Raw genomic sequence first — 16,753 nt, forward strand, 5'->3', positions numbered from 1 at the left:
GTGTGCAAACCCCATTATTGGATTCTCTTCCTCCTCTTTGCATCACTGGTGAATTTTTCCAATGCACAGGTTATAAGAGGAGGTCCAGAATTCTCAATAAAAAAAATTCTGTTCTACTGTGTTATCCAGGATGCACTTTTTTCCATCTGGCTGTTTTCTTTTATTGCGAAGACAGTCACAATTCAGTGACTGCCTGCATTTATTTGCTCAAGAAGGTCTCTGAGCACAAAAGGTATTTAAAGAATGTTAAATATTGACAGATTACTTTTAGATTCTAAGGACCAGGCACATTTCTGCTCTAAGCTTGCAACGTGATACTGAGTTCAGCAAGCTGACCTGCAGACTGAGATAAAACTGACCTTATATACATACTAAAAATTATGATTGAACATGACAGTGTCCAATCCTAAAACTACTTACAGTGGAATATAATCCTCCTTACTAGGATTGATTAGATAGAACTTAGAGCACAAGAAAAATGCTGCTTTAGAAACTAAGTTTTTTGCACATTCAAACTGCTAATGAAGCTGGAAATGCAGCATTTCATGTATTGAACAGGAATCCTGAAAAAACTCAATGAAAACTAAAAATAACAGTATGGATATTTTGCACTGTTTACTGTGGCTTGCCATCTGTCAGTTTTTCTTCTTTTGAGAAGCAATGGGAGGTTTGGGGGAAAAAAAAAGCCATTTGGAATTAGGTAGTTTCACAGAGTATTTCCCTGCAAAACATGATAAACAACTTAGTACAAAACAATACATTTTTGCTCGAGGTTATTATATATCAGAGCTTTTGAAGATGCAGAGGAGGGCCACAAAAGTGCTTAAAGGGCTGGAGCACCTCTCCTATGAAGACAAGCTGAGGGAGCTGGACTTGTTCAGCGTAAGATTAGTCTGCAGATAGACCTCAGTGTGGCCTTCCAGTGCTAGAAGGGAGCTTATGAACAGGAGGAGGACTGATTTTTTGCAGGGTCTGATAGAGATAGGGTAAGGGGAAATGTCTTTAAACTAAAAGATGGGATATTTTGGTTAGATACTGGGGGAAATTCCTTACTCAGAAGGCAGTGAGTTGCTGGCACAGCTGCCCAAAGAAGCTGTGGTGCCCCATCCCTAGAGGTGCTCAAGGCCAGGTTGGATGGGGCCCTGGGCAGCTGAGCTGGTGGGCTGGTGGGCCCCATGGCAGGGTTGGGGTGGGGGGGCCTGTGAGGTCCCTTCCAACCCAAACCATTCTGTGATTCTCTGATTCTATGCCCATTTCTCTAGAAAAATTGCATGTAAATAAAAACTTTCCTAATAAATGGAACGAAAATGTCTGATAGGCTGAAACATGCTGTTCACAAATGAGTTGATATGGATACAAGTGCCCTAAAAAATTACAAAGGTTGCTGTGGTCGAGTGCTCCAAAGCATACTGATAGTTGTCGCACATAGAGCAATAATAAATTCTTAGTGCATTAAGAGGCAAATATTTTCACTGTGCTGTTTAGCATCCAAATCCCCTCCTGAACAGCACGGGGAGAGAACAAACTCAAAGCCAGCAGACAAAGAAACCAGTACAGGTAAAGATTTTAGAGCATGAAAAGCTTTATGTGGACAAAAATACAAATAGCGTGTGCAGGGACGAAGCGTAGACATAGACAAACGGGCGGCAGCGAGGTAAGACGGCGAGGCCGCGACTACGACTCCCAGCGTGCCCTGCGTCCGCTGCCCGTCCTCACGGCAACGGCGGCACCCAACGGCCGGTAATGGCGGCGAGAGAGAGCCTGGAGCGGTGTGATGGAGGGTCAGGGCGGTGAGGTGTGGAGGCGGCTCTCGGGGCGTTGGGCCGACTGCTAAACAGCCAGGGCTTCTCGCTTTGCCTTGGGCTGGCAGCAGGAGCCTCCGCCTGGGAGTTGGGGGAGGTTGCTGGGGTGTTTGGAGGAGCCCGGAGCGCTGCTGCTGAACAGACACTCGCTGTGCTCATGCGTTTCATTTCCTACTCAAGTACTGTTTGTTTGTTTGTTTGTTTGTTTTTCCTTTTTTCTTCCTATTGTAAGAACCTCAATTTCCCCGTTACTTGTCCTTAACTTTCTGTGCTTTCTCCTCTTGGCTTTTTCTTTCCTGTTTAATTTACTTCTCAATGTCTGCTTTTGAAAATGCATGGTGAGGTTCAGCCCACGCATCTCATCGACACAAAGCAGCAGTTCTAAGTTGAATTGAGGCTCATTTGATTTAAACCCAGTTTGGCCAGAAAATGTTGACAGTACTAAATGAAATTTGAACAGCAGTACAAACCTGTGTACCGGGCTGGCCTTTGCCTCATCATTGTGTTACGATACAAGTTCCCATCTCCTGGCTGTGATTAGAGCGGCTCAGATTCAACAGGACCCTGGGCACTCCTCCGTCTTCCACAATGAAAAATAATTTGTACCAGGGAATGAAGAGTAAGGAAACTTGTGGGTTGACCTGCAATGTTTTGTGCAATCCTAAAGTGCACATTTTGGTGGGGAGGGGGAGTTAAGTGATTCCCCTCTTCCGTTTAAGAAATTTAATTTAAAGTAAAATTTCACCAGAAAGCAAAAATGGCAACAAAGTAGGAAGAATATTTAATAAACATCTTCTCTTCCCCCCCCCCCCCCCCTTTTTTTTTTTTTTTAGCTAAGGCTGCTTCTTACATTTTACGTGAACTATCATTTTAATACCCCTTTAATTTCCTTTACATACTTGCTACTCTCTCTTAATTCCCCCCCAGATATACAATTTATTCTACTAATGAGTAGAATCTGTAAAACTATGGGCTGAGTCATCTTCAGGTCATATTGAGAAAGGCTGAGCTGTATCCCGAGAAATCCTTTTTACTGAAACTGCACTGTTTAAATAATATTGCCAGGAGTGTAAGCTACTGTAAGCTAAGTCAATCTGTTCTACTTTCCAGAAGACTCAGTAAACAAAAATACTTAGGTATAACATACTTACAAATATGTATCACTTGTCAGCATTTTATATTTTATGCTAGATATATTCTATTTCAACAATTAAACAATTAGGAGAATTCATTTTGCTTGCAAATGAGACTACTGAAAAAGGTAACTCCCAATAAATCCAGTCAAAAAAAGTAAGATCACTGCATCAGAGAACCACATCTCTGACAACAGTGCATTACAGCTGATATTTCCAGTTATAAGTGCCTTGACAGGTATAGCAGTGTCTTATAGCACTTTAAAAAGGAAACAAATGTGTTAAGTATGGTTAGGCTGCGAAACAATTGTCCTTATTTAAAAAAAAAAAAAAAAAAGAGTATGTATTTTCCTAATGTTTCTTCTGAAATTGTGCAGACGTACTTTTGTTATATTGTTAATCTATTCATTTATTTTGTTTTGTTTCTATTTGAAAATAAGTAAAATAAAGCAACGTCCCAAAAGTTTAAGAAGATTTTTATTTCAGTGTCAAAATCAGAGACTGTGTTGTATAGCTTTAGGTGCTGCTACATCTCCTGCCTATTATGTTAATATGTCAGTCAAAATAACTTCATTTTGTGATCTGATTTGTGATCTAAGTATTGAAAAATATGACTAAATGATACTTTTGTGACATGGACAACAAAAAATAACAAAAGAATGCAATTAGCAATAACATCTTAACTTTAGAGAATTATTATGTAATACTACAAAGCACTTTTTAGCTATAGAGCATAAACACAATTGCACTTCTTTTAAATATACTTATCCTGGATAAAATGGGTATGTTACTGGAAACAAACCATGGTATCTGTTTACATTTAAGCATCAGTATCTTGTAAATAGTCTTCAAAAAACACATGCCAGTATTACAGTAAATTCTGAGTTAAATGATTATATTTCGTATTTGCAGTTATTTCTGCAAATAAAGTTACTGCTTACTACACACAATTATTTTACTGGATTAGTATTCCTTAGCATTGCTTAATATAGATGTGGACTGTTTAATACTATTTACGTTAATAGTAAATAACTCACTAACATTTTCGTTCCTGATAGCTCATGGAGGTCAATTTTTAAGCCTTCTACCACAGCAGTGATTAATTCAAATGAATATTTCCTTCATATTTTAGTGCAGGAGGATAGCAAGTCCTAGTAAGTGTGACACAGACGATTCCCCAAAGCACAGAAGTATTAGAAGCAGCAGCTGAAGCAGAGGTAATGATTGCAAGCAATGCAGTGGAGAATGCAGAAGTAAAAATCATCAAACTAACTATTCTGAGGGCTTTGTCAGTGACTTGCTCTGAAACAGCTAGAAGCAGCCGTTGTTTAGAACTATCCGAAACTGAAGAGAAGAAAATGCAGAAAAATGAAAGAAAGAAGAAAAAAGAACAACAGATCTTTTCCCAAAACAATAAAGGTAATTCATTTTCTGGTAGTATTCAAATGTGACTGTCTTCAGATGCACGGCTGTTCCCTTTCTATGGTGTCTTTTTTTTTTGTGTGTAATGAGGAGGGCAGGGAAAACACTTTTTCACTGAAGAATAACAAATTATGTTTTGAACACCGGAACGAGGAGAAAGAGGTAGAGACCCCTTACTATGTTATGCCATAATATTCATTGATCCAAGAGGCAGGATAATCACTTGACACGTGGGAACACCTTTGCAGTGTTCATTCCTTGATGTTGAATGGCTTTCCTGCAGATACTGTGATTTTTTCTATGGTTTGGACTATGCATAAGCTGATGAGTCTGAAAAGAACCTTTCTTAAGGAAAGTTAATGAAAGCTGTATGTCTGCACAAACATGTCGAGTCTTACACAAAAACCTATGTTTTGGCCATCTTAGTCATAGTGTATTATGTAGAATTTATGCTTCAGTGCAATGACCATATAGCACAAATACAGTTCCTCCTTGTAAATGTTAGCAGTGAAGAATCTCTACTGCATATTTTCATATCGGTGTTTCCTTAAATCCAACCAGGTGCTGCAAGGAAGAGCCTTTTCCACAGCAGAAGCCACTCTCCCACTTACCTCTGTCTTCCTAAGTAACACTCTTGCTGTAGCTTTCTGTTATTCTAGCTTTGTTCATGGAAGAAGTGAGGCTGAGGCTGATGCCTGGCTTTGCTGCCTGAGGCGGTGTCCTGATTTACCTTGTCCTGACATGACTTTGTTGTTGCCTCCTGTCTGCTATAGGGTGTTGTGATTAGGGCCTGCTCCTGTAAATATTTTGTATGTGGAATACTCATTGAATTATACTGAAGTTCTTAAAAAGATCTGATTTTTTTCTTTATTCTTTTTTGAGTTAGGACCTTGTGTATTCTGTACTTAAAATACTTTTGATTGATAAATTATTATTATAAACTTCTAGCAAAATGCTGTCTGAAATGACCTGAAAGCTAGAATGAGACTGGATATGTGTCTGAAAGGGGGGAGCACACACTGATCTAGTTTTGACTATTTTCAAATTCTACTTACATTTCAGGAAAGGAAAATTAGTATCATTCACTTAGAATATTGGCCAAACAGAAAGGCAAAATGACCGTAATACACTTAGAATGCTAGCCATTAAAATATGTATATATTTAATTACTGCTTAGAAACAGTGTACATGACTACATAACTGTTCTATGCTTACAAGCATATAAGGGTTAAAAACTTAATTCAGAGCTGCCTCAGAAGTTACAGAAAGCTTGTCAGAAATCATAACTTCACAGATATGTAACCATGTCCAATTTTGATCACCTTGAGTTTTGAGTTCTTGCAGACCTTTAGGTTATTGTTATTTTTCTTCTGTCATGCCCCTATTCAAGGTGTAGGTCCTCCTCTTGAAGCCTGTAGAAATCCTTCCAGGTGGGATGAATTGGCTTCAACTGCCCCCAGATACATTAGTGAACTAAACATATACAAAAAGGAAAAATCTGTTTCCACTGATAGTGGAATCCTGTATGCTTTGTAAGTGTGCTTCACTGAGTTATTCACAAAACGTTCCTGGTGTTTGCCACAGAAGACTATTTCAAATAAAAATGGCTTCAGAAAGTGAAAGGAGGCAACCTTGTGCCATTACAGACCTGTAGCTTCCTATGTAGCTGTGGTCCACATAAATCCGTTATGGATTGCTTTATCTATGTGTGTATGGATTTGAACATTGATTTCTTATTGTAGATCTTGGACCTTTGGTCACAGTGCATTTAAGTACCCTGGATGAGTAATGTAGGAGCTTGTGTGAGCAGGTGGAGACATAGCAGTGATTTTGCTGTCTTGATTGATATATCAATGTCAATTTACTTTGATCTGAATGCAGGGGGAAAGAAATTGCCAGCTAAGAAGATACCACATCAAAATTCTTCATTTTTAAGCCTGCAGAATAACATGATTTCCCAGAAAAGAAATAAAGTGGCTCAGCGAATATTATCAGCAAGACTTCATAAAATTAAAGAGCTGAAGAATGAAATATTTGATTTGCAGCGCAAGTTAGAAGCATCAAACTTAGAAAACCAGGTTTTGAAACGGCTTTGGTATCGGCACTCAAAAGCAATAGGTGGATATGAAAATTCAGAAAGTGTCTTGCCTGATCTGTTAACAAGGCATTACAGTGAGGTGAGTACTATGAGGAAACACCTGAGGATGTCTCAGGAGGAAGAAAGACGTGCATCCAGAAGGCTTAGGAAAGTTGAAGCAGAGCTGCTAAAAGCTAAAGATGATTTGCAAGCCTTGTATAAGCTTTCAGCAGACAAGACTCTTGCTGAGAAAGAGGAACTTTATCACAGATTATCAGTCCTTGCAGAAAAAATGGAAGTGAATAATAAGAGAATACAGGTAATATATACCTATCGTTTTATTTGTGTAAGAATAATAGGAGAGGTTCTGTGCAAGAGTAGTGGATATTGGCTTTTTTAGTTGCTTCTTGTCAAACTGATGGTTATAATACAGTCCTCTAGCACTGAGTGTTCTTTTTAAGCTAGACATTAAGGTATAAATAATGGCAGTAGTACTCCTTCCAGTATTTTAAAATTTGTCAGTAATGACTGAGTGAATTGAATCCAGCAATAAAGCTTTCTAAGAATTAAAGTCCTGTTTTAACCCTATTAGGTCAGAAGCACAGCACATAGCTGGAGGGCAATCCTCAATAGAAATAGTCTGCTCTACTTTCTGCCAGCAGCATGGAGTTACCCAGCCTTTCTTGGGCAGTCCAGCTGCAGTGGTGTGGAACTCCCTGAGCCCTGATTTGCCCTGATAAAACAGAGGGTTAGTCATACATGGAGACCACCTGGCTGCTGCTGGTCTGCTTCCTTGGACAAGAGAAGCTGGCTCAGTTGGAAACAAGCACTCTTCCTTCCATGTGGTGCTGGCGAGCAGCATGGGTGTAGCTACATCTCCTGCTCACTAATTACTGTTAACTCACTGCAGTCTGCTTTTAGAGTTGGCTCTATGGCTGATTTATTATGCAGGAGTACTAAAAGTCTGCTGGGAGTTCAATAAGAGATGATCAAATGATCTCTTTTATCTTCTACATACAGCTTTACTCTTATTGAACCTTTCATGAGGAAACAGGAATACAGGCTTTATTGCAAAACCAGAAGAGTGAAATGTCTATTGTCCTCTGGGAATTAATTTCTGTTTTCTATGGGGTACGTTATTCACATGATTAAATAAAGAGCCAGGTAATCTTAGAGGCATTTCACTATCTGAGAAGCTGGGTTTGAAGTATTTTACTACCTGTAAGAAAATGAAAACGTAAATAGCTGAATTTGGACTCTTGAAACTTTCTATTTACAGGAGTCACAGTGAGAAGCAATAAAAAGCTTGCAGGATTGGGTTCTCACCCTACAATTTTATTAACTATCACTTCAGTGCGTAGCACTGGGTTGTGATGATAAAGTACTTGGTGAAGTACCTACTCTTCATTTACACTAAGCCTCTTTATGCTGCCATAGTATATCGACGTTGATGTGAAATGAAGCGTATGAGAATGTCTTGAAGATGATTGTTTTCATTAATTTTATCAGAACAGTAATGTACGGGCAAATTTTTCATGTTGAAATGCCAGACGCTTTATTTTCTGATCAGTATAATTGGGTTTTAAGCCTCTTGTTGCTCATTTCTAAAGTACTTTTAGAGATAATCATTTCATGCGTTGTTTACAATAAATAGAAGGTTACTTTTCATTATATCAGCATGCTTATTTTTTAGATCTGGTAAGAATAGAAAACTTTTTAACAGTCACACTAAGTACATCTATATTGTAAAACGTGTAATTTTTTTAAGAGCCTAGAAAAGCAGATGAAGTTGAACAATAGCACCTTTAGTCGCCAGCTGGCAAATGAGAATAAAAGAGCTGTTGAAGCTGGGATAATTACAAAGAACTTGCAAATGGAAATTAACTCTCTTCACCAAAAAATTAAGGTACTCAAGATTCTAAACAGGTTTCTGCTCCTACAGGAAGATTCGAGTCATTAATTTTATCTTTTCGTTTGCTTCTTTCATTATTTACTAATAGAGTTTTTATTCATATTTGAGTCTGTAGTCTAACAAAAAAAAAAAAAAGTCAAAATATAAAATTGTGAAATTGTTGTAGGGTCTGTTTGTCAAAAGTTAAAGGACTTCAGTAACTAACTGGAACAGATTAATGTATCATAATTTGAACAAATAGTACCCACCAAACTGTTACTGTTTTGTTAGATCTAGCTCAATATATCCACCTAATATGAGCTTCTTTACAGGAACACTTTCAAATCAAAATGAGCCAAATATTACAATCTGGAAAGCAACAAAAAAGACTTACATAAATGATTCAAGAGTTTGTTTCAAGTTTCAGCTTGTTTTCTACAAAAATATTTTTGGGACATCTGTGTCAACTTTAACACAGTAACACTTTACACTAAATGTACGGAAGAACATAAATGTGGCACTGAGTAGACAGAAAACAAAGTTATGTGATGTGAATAGTGCTTAAGAAGAACATACATATCAAGAAAACATGGAAATCTTTGTGGTCTTTTTAATCTAAACTGTGTTTGTAGCATGGTTAAAATATGCTATTTATTTCTGTGACTGATGCATCTGTTGATTCCACAAGGAAACTTTCTCCAAAATGGAATCAGATGCCTGATTGTTCCTCTTGACGATGTATATGTATCTATGTGTGCAAATCTGGGAGATGGAAATAGTCACAGCCCTAGGAACATTCATGGAAAGCTGTTCTAGAATGCAAATTATTTTAAAGTACAGTTCCCATATAAAGACTTCTCTAAATATTTCTTCATGTGTTTTCTTAATGCTATGTTTAGATTCACGAAACCTTACATTGTTTTACCAGAAGGAGCAGACATGCTTATTAATCATATTTCTGTGCCAGAACAGTTTATTCTTACACATTTACAGTTCTGCACATGTGGCTTATTCAGACCATTCAGGGTATACAGATGGAATTCTCATTCAGATCAACCTCTGTGCCCAAATTAAATGTAACTCCTTTTCAGACCAGGAATTGATTAGCAAGAATGTTACTGAAATTTAAGTATGAAAACATGATTCTTATGACAGTGATGTTGAAAGTGTTCCTCAGAAGCTTATGTCATGTTACAGAAGGCCTCATTTTCTGAGCATTGTTATAAAGGTGTAAAAATGTGATTTTAGCCTTTAAAGGAAACAATTTTGGTGTGGCTCATGAAAGAAAACGGCTGATTCATGCTTAAGTGAATGACAAAGTCACCAAATGGTGTAGAACAAAGAAATATTGCTGGCAGTTTTTTCCCAGCATAAGAAAATCAAATAGGTAAAGACTCATTCTTAACGCACTCAAGGAACTTAATAGTATTTATTCCTTCTTAGGAAAAGGATCGGCAACTTTACATAAAGAATATCTACGCAAATCGTTTGCTTAGAATCCCAAAGGACAAAGAGGATTCAGTACCTCATAACAAAAGTAAAGGTATATTTGTTTTCCCTCGTTATCTCATTATGTGAATCTCATATTATCTTGTAATTGGGACGTATATTCCTAAGTAAAAGCAGAGACAGTACTTTTATATAAGCAAAAAATATTCTGACATGTATGCTTTAGTGGTTCTTTTATTGTATTGTGTATTCTATGACTATCAACGTATGACCTGTGGTTAATACTCCACCCATTTTTTCATTTGAATAGTCTTTAGCATACGTACAGTTTTAGTACTGTAATAGAGACAATGAAATAGTGTTGCTATTGTGTCTATTTGCATCAAGAGCTGTTTGTCTATTTTAATAAGAGCATGAAGCAATTGCTCCACTTTTGCAGTCTGATTTTTGTTCAGGCTTGTTTGTTTTGATTTGGCCATGAGAAGTGGTCATCCCACAGCTACAGTTCCAACATCACATCTCACTGAACTAAAGCACCTCACAAACTAACCACATGCAGCAAGTTCCTAGTGTTAGTACAGACTTTCAAAGTGCTTTCAGATCAGTCAAAATAATGAATTTAGCTGGGTCTGGGTCTTTAGATGCTGTTTTTTTCTTTTTTTCTTCATATATTTTTTTTTTTTATTCTTAAAACCTCTAGATTATTAGAAGTAGAGATGCTTCAGTGCCTATTATTGAAGCTTCTGCAGCTTGCATTTTGTTGTGCTGCAAGGAAGGGAGTGGATTTGAGGTACAAGGTTTACAAAGTTTAAAGGCTATTCTGATGATCGTACTGTCAGTTTATCTGAGAGAAAAAGTCCACATCTTTAGCAGTCTTTTGGTTTTATTCATAATAAGTAAATTTAAATAGGCAGTCAGAGCTTGTAATAAACCCATTATTGGATATCTTCTCAGTTATTTTCATCAGCAAAATTGATGCTATAGTAGAAAGACATAGCAAAATAATAGAAAGTTAATTCTATCAACAGAAAGAAATAACTCTTTAGTAAACTATTTCTTTTTTATGGATTTAGACGGGTATTGGAGAGAAATTTATCATAGCCAAGTTTGTCTATCAACCATTCCAGGAGCAGTTATCTTGTGTGGGATTCAGTTGCCTAATAATAGGCATCATCTGGTGGCATTTGAGATGTTGTAGCACATTTGCCTGGCTCTGCAGTTGTTCCAGAAGGACACGGGTATCCCATCACTCCTGGGTAATGCTGGCCAGCCTGACGCAGATTCCTTGAATGCTACAGGCTGTGTCTCACATAGCATTAAGCATCTATGTTTGCTGACCCCTTGACCTGAGGGAGCAACTGCTAAAAACAATTATAAATCAAACAAGTTCAGAACTGCTTCGTTGCTCACATGCATGCTATCAAGGACAATAACGTTGAAGCAAGTGTTTTTCTTGAAGCATTTATAAATTGCTGATTTATATATGCTTTGGATGTAGTATCTTGAATTTACTAATAGATGTGTTCTATGTGGAAGAAGTACATGAAATATATTGAAATAACATTGGCTTGCTACTCAAGATCAGAAACATTTTGCCACTATTCCATAGGAGAGCTTTTTGCACAGCAATCTTACACTCTCTGGTTTTGGATAATGATTGGAACATTGAATTTCCTGGCTTACTTAACTATTTAAAATATGCTTAAATATTCCTGCTTCTAAACTAAAGGAGGAAGTGGAACTTCCTTTGCAAATCCATTACTCTGCATTAGTGACAAGTGAAATACAGAGATAAAGTTGGTAATTAAAATTTGAAGATGTAAAAGAAATTGCTACTTCTTATTCCAAGTCAGACAAACTTTGTTTATTTATGAAGCACTGAATTCTAACTTTTGTTGTATCACATCACCATCTGGGTTTGTTTTTTTTTTTTTTTAAACTTTACTGACGTGGACTTGTAGATTATTTATTTAAATTGTAATATTAAATCACTGATTACTACTTAAGTTCTTAGCTTAAATGAGCCCTGCTATTTTATGAATAGATTCCCAGCAACATTGTCCGTTCTTCTGGTATTCTTGCCCAATAAGGATTTCATTTTGTGCCGTTAATGGAAAATGATGATTTAGAAGCCTACAACTGGTAATAGCTGAAATTGTTTTTCCTTTTCACTGCTGGCTTGAATTTTCCTATAATAAATTTGGAAAGAGCTACTTTTTCAAGGAGTTGTTTTCCTTTGTGTATTTGTAAAAATTTTTATACAGCAGGAAAGCAAGCAATGTGTGGGTGCTTTTTTTTTTTTTTTTTTATAATGTTCTTGATAAGCAAGTGAAGATAGGTTTAGGGTATCAGAAAGCTCCCTACATATAAGTAGAATAAAACTGAATTATTGAGTGAATCTGTTAAAGTTAGCTGTGAGAGCAAGCTTTGTTCAGTTGTTGGAAGGTCACACTAGTTCATCTAGAGGTACAGCTCCCCCTAGTTCTGAATCTGAAGAATGTTCTAGTGATTTTTGTTGCTTTTAAGTAACTACTTGGGTTCAGAAAACTATTTCCCTCCACATCATAAGTGCTATTTCTTCAGAGGTAGTTTTCAAATTAGTTCTCAACATCCTTATCACCACCAAAAGGCAAGTTGAAAAAAAATCACCCTTTTTGTGGATAGTCTTCCTCTGATTTCGGATATCAAAGCTAGGAATGAGGCTGAATGGTGACGTAGGTAAGATTACAGTTTTGTTCCTGTATTCATGTCAAAGCTGTTCCAAACATAGAATAAAAGAACAATACACAGGCCTTGCCCTGTCATCTCATCCTATTCAGGTACTTCTTTGAAGGGACTATTCAATTGCTCCCTTGGAACCTCCTTTCAAGTATTGGTGATATTTCACATAGTGTGAACTATTTCTCTTTAAGAGTCTGGTTCTGCAAAGCCTTATATAATTGCTTAACTTTGAACAAGTCAGAAGGCATAAAAACAAGCACGTTTGTTCTGTAGGATCTGAATTTAGGAGCTTGAAAATTGAGGTACCCCTCCCAGACCTCTTAAAGTTTACATTAAAACGTTACCATACAAACTGACCCAACGCAGGCTCTATGGTATTGACACATTTCTATGACATCACATGTCCTGTTTGAACAGGATCTTTTTGTAGACTAAGTAAAAAGTATATGTACAGCATACTAATGTACTGATGAAAGTGCTCAGGCCTCTGGGTAGCTAAACTCAGAACCTCTAATTAAAAAAAACAGTAACGCTCAGATGAGATTTTATTGTATCTTTGGAAAGACACAACACATTGGTGCCTCAAACTCAGCTAACAGTGCTTTAGCTAATGTTAGTTACTCCTCCATTTTCATTCCTACCTGAAGCATGCCTTAATTGCAATAAAGATACATACACATTCAGAATGCGGGATGCATTCTGGAACTTGAATTTACTAACATACACTTAAACTGCAAACTTCTCTTTAAAATAAGGCTTTAACCAACAAAACTTGAGTCTTAGAATGTTTGGGTCCCAATTGAATACCACTGTCATCAAACGTATCTTTGCTTAAACCAACAATGTAATTCCAGAAACAACTACTGCTAATGACAGTCCTTTTGCAACAGGTCTCAGTATAAACACATCAGTGCAAGTAAATAAACAGCATTTTACATCACTGCTATCTCAGTACCAACCCCAGGAAAAAGAAGAAAGTACAGTTCTGCTACATGAGGTATGAAAGACTGGGATCCAACTCCTTTGCTTAAATTACCTCTGAAGTTGTATGGTTTTTCTCCATTTTAGTAATATACTTAATTGGCCTGAACAGTCATCTTAAGTTCCTGTGCATTTTGTGTAAATATTACTATATAATAGAAAATATGTTGGACAAAAGTTGTAATACAAGGAACTCAAAAGAAAATACTCATCTTTTTGTAAGTATTGTACTGATTGGAATCTTTAGAAAGTACCTGAACAAGTATTTCCCTGTATTTTTACCTTTAATTATCAATTATAGGAGGAAAAGGCATCAGAAGATAAGAATCAAAAAGCTAAAGCAAGCAAAGCATACACTGATGCCAAATGTGAAACAGAAAAGCAGTCATCCAAGAAAATACCAAAGCCAGAAAATTTTGGTCGAACTCATGGAGGTATGTTTTAATATCTAAGAAATGCATCTGATCTTTTCAAAAGTTGAATGAACTGATGATAATGGTAATTTACCTGAGCTGGCATATGACTGACAGTAACTACAAGTCACTGAAAGCAAGTTGCTGGAGGTGCTACACTGACAGCAGATCAGCTCCACAGCTTAAGGCATCTTCATACTGCTGGACTTCTAAAAGCAGCTCATGGTTGTGTTGGTAAAATTTCTGAGCTTAATCTGTAAAAGTATACTTAATGGTCGCTTTGTTAAATCCACGCTGATCAAATACTGATCCCAAACTGTTGGTTGTGAATCTGCATCATAGTAGATGTCAACAGATTTTTCTGGCTTGGGATCTATTGCTAAGAAAGGAAAAGGAGTTCTTCAAGGGCTGAGAGTATCTCCTCATTACCGTGACCACTGTAAACAGATTTTATGCAAATCTTAACAATTGATTGTGATCTCACAAAGGCTGTATGCAAGGAACTCATCTATAAACAACTTAATTATGAAGAGGTTTTGTATAACAGGTGAAAGAGCAAGCAAATGTATCCTTTTAGCTGAATATTTTAGAAAAAAAAAACCTCATTTTCTTTAAATTGAGGCAGGTAGATAAAACTGAGATCTGAAATGCTGTCAAGCTAGATACTTCACAAATGGTAGGAGACATGATGTGAGCTGAATTTCACACATTTACAAAGGTGTGACAGGTTGCTGAGGTCACCTACTGGATCAGTAACAGAGCTAGTGATAGGAAATGTTTTAACTCCTGCAGTTTATACTCCATCTTTTCAGCTTGAAACCTTTCCAGAGCCCATTCGTGAACCAATTCAGTCCTGTGTTGAAAAACTGCAGTATTCTGCTCCATGCAACAAGCATGTTGCCAGTTAAAGGGGAAAAAAAATCATTCCTATATTTAAGCTCGATGTAATAGCAATAGAATGACAATTAGGATTTCACAACTCATGTGATTTCCCTGATACTTTACATGCAACTTCTCTAGCACTATGTTTAGCCTCTAAAATACTTAATACAGATTATGCTTGTATGCTAATTAATTGAAGCAAGTATGTCAATGACATAATGATCTTAACAAAACCTTGCCCCATCCTGTTATTAGTAAATAGCACTGTCCTAACCATCAGTAGCAACTTAAGAAATAATGCAGTAAAATTTGCTCTCATTAATGCTGCATGACTGTTTGTGATCCTATATAATTTAAGAACATTCCTAAATCCCTTAATTTCATTTTAGAATATTTAAAGGAAAACAAACCGCAGACAGCACACACTTGTCTGGAATTTATAAAACAAGAAAGAAAGAGAGACTTGCTTAAACAGAAGTCAAAGAAAGCTGAAGAAACTCTGCTAAATGACAGTGTAAAAGAGAACAGTCAAGAGGAAGATGCAGTGGAAGAGAAAGAAAAGAAGTCAGAAGAACAACTAAGAAGTGGGAAGGCAGGGAGTAATTTTTTAACTCCAAGAAACAAAATGCTCTCTAAGCTGAAAAAACAATACGTATTCTCAGAAACCACTGAAAATTTGTATCATGGGCTTCCTACATCAGGTACAAAATCCACAAAATGCAGTCTTTGTAACAACAGACACGCAGGTCAGCACCACTGCAAAGAAGAAGAATCAAAAGTGAAGAAACTGTCTGGGCTACACGAACCACCCTTCAGTAAAGTTACCAACATAAGGCAGAAAGACAGTTTGACTGAAGCAGAAGGCTGTGCTCATACAATATTCAGTGAAAGGAAGAAGAGTCTTATGAAAGAACTCTTTGGACAAGGCAATGTTTGCAAAGACAGCCATTCATGTTCTAACACGAGAGGAATGGAGAGAAAGCTGTGAGGGGATGCATGATTACACAAGCGAAATGTTAACCCTCCAATGATTTATAGCGTCTATCATCAATGAGTCATTATGAATAACCTTACAAGAATACACAAAATTGGTATCTATGAAGTATATTCAGCTTACCTTTCCATTTCAATTACACACTGTTTTTAGCTTCATAAAATGTATATAAAATCTTAGAATTTTTGAGAATTTCTGTCAATGACTTTCAAAATGAGAGGCAGATCAGCTGTCACAGCACAACATTTTTATTATTGATGCGCATGTATGCATTTTAGGGTGCCTCAACAATTTTGTCATTTTACCTGTTATAGTGAGGTATCCAAGTTAGTCCTTTTTGGTTAATTTTTTGCATTCTCTCTGCAGTTTGAATCTTAAGTTATTTGTTAACTAGCTGCAGTGAGCAGTCTGCTTTCAAAAGATTCTTCACTGAATTGCTACCTAAAATGTACTGAAAGAAAATAATTTTCTTTTCACTCCTGACATAGCTTCCAGAATTCACACAATAATTTGCTATTACATTGTTTTCATTAGCATTATAAAGCTCTAAAGCTCCATTCTTTTCCGCTGTTAAAACTTACCAAAGCAGTTTGCCTGGTAACTACCACAGCTGACATCCAGAATTGAATGTGCAAGACTAAAGCATTGTTCTGGACAAGTCAGGCATATCTAGTTCTCAAAAAGCCTTTAAAAATCTTGCATTTAAGGTTATGTAAGTAAGGGTAGGAAGATTATGTCTTGTTTCTGGTGGAAATTCATGAAAGGCTGCTAGAATGTAAGCTAGGAAAAAGGTATTCTACTAAATTTTAAAAAGCAGTAGCAAAAAAAAACAAAAAAAACCAAAAAAAACCCACAACACCTATACTATGAAAACTTCTAAAGGCAATTAAGATATCTTGAACCTACTTGTAAGCATACTTATCTTCAAGTTAAGTTCTTTAAGTAGTACTTGAGCTGTGAAGCAGACAGATTTTTCAAGAATGATTTA

General features: G+C 36.7%; 1 protein-coding gene across 11 annotated transcripts; it reads left to right on the top strand.

Moving 5' to 3' along the window:
• The first annotated feature begins 1,719 nt into the window (after positions 1-1,719).
• Positions 1,720-16,625, top strand: LCA5L (lebercilin LCA5 like). 11 transcript variants are annotated; one of them, XM_042868086.1, is made up of 8 exons: positions 1,720-1,795; positions 4,068-4,354; positions 6,239-6,753; positions 8,203-8,340; positions 9,769-9,868; positions 13,386-13,492; positions 13,778-13,910; positions 15,161-16,625. In XM_042868086.1, the coding sequence occupies exons 2-8, from the start codon at positions 4,156-4,158 to the stop codon at positions 15,757-15,759; spliced, it is 1,791 nt and encodes a 596-aa protein (XP_042724020.1). In that variant the 5' UTR covers positions 1,720-1,795; positions 4,068-4,155; the 3' UTR covers positions 15,760-16,625. The 11 variants fall into 11 exon arrangements, with proteins under 11 accessions (XP_042724020.1, XP_042724028.1, XP_042724027.1 ...); XM_042868094.1 differs by having other exon boundaries at positions 6,239-6,534; XM_042868090.1 differs by having other exon boundaries at positions 1,722-1,740.
• Positions 16,626-16,753: the final 128 nt, after the last annotated feature.

The sequence above is a fragment of the Lagopus leucura genome, unplaced genomic scaffold (genome assembly GCF_019238085.1).
Source record: "Lagopus leucura isolate 7727_CA_CO unplaced genomic scaffold, USGS_WTPT01 Super-Scaffold_100001, whole genome shotgun sequence".
NCBI lineage: Eukaryota > Metazoa > Chordata > Aves > Galliformes > Phasianidae > Lagopus > Lagopus leucura.

What these genes read in the sequence shown, in the direction of transcription:
- LCA5L (XM_042868086.1), top strand. Translation starts at nt 4,156, where the DNA reads ATGATTGCAAGCAATGCAGTGGAGAATGCAGAAGTAAAAATCATCAAA. An exon ending in TGAATAATAAGAGAATACAG is followed by an intron (nt 6,754 to 8,202) that starts GTAATATATACC and finishes AATTTTTTTAAG; the next exon opens with AGCCTAGAAAAGCAGATGAA. An exon ending in CTCTTCACCAAAAAATTAAG is followed by an intron (nt 8,341 to 9,768) that starts GTACTCAAGATT and finishes ATTCCTTCTTAG; the next exon opens with GAAAAGGATCGGCAACTTTA.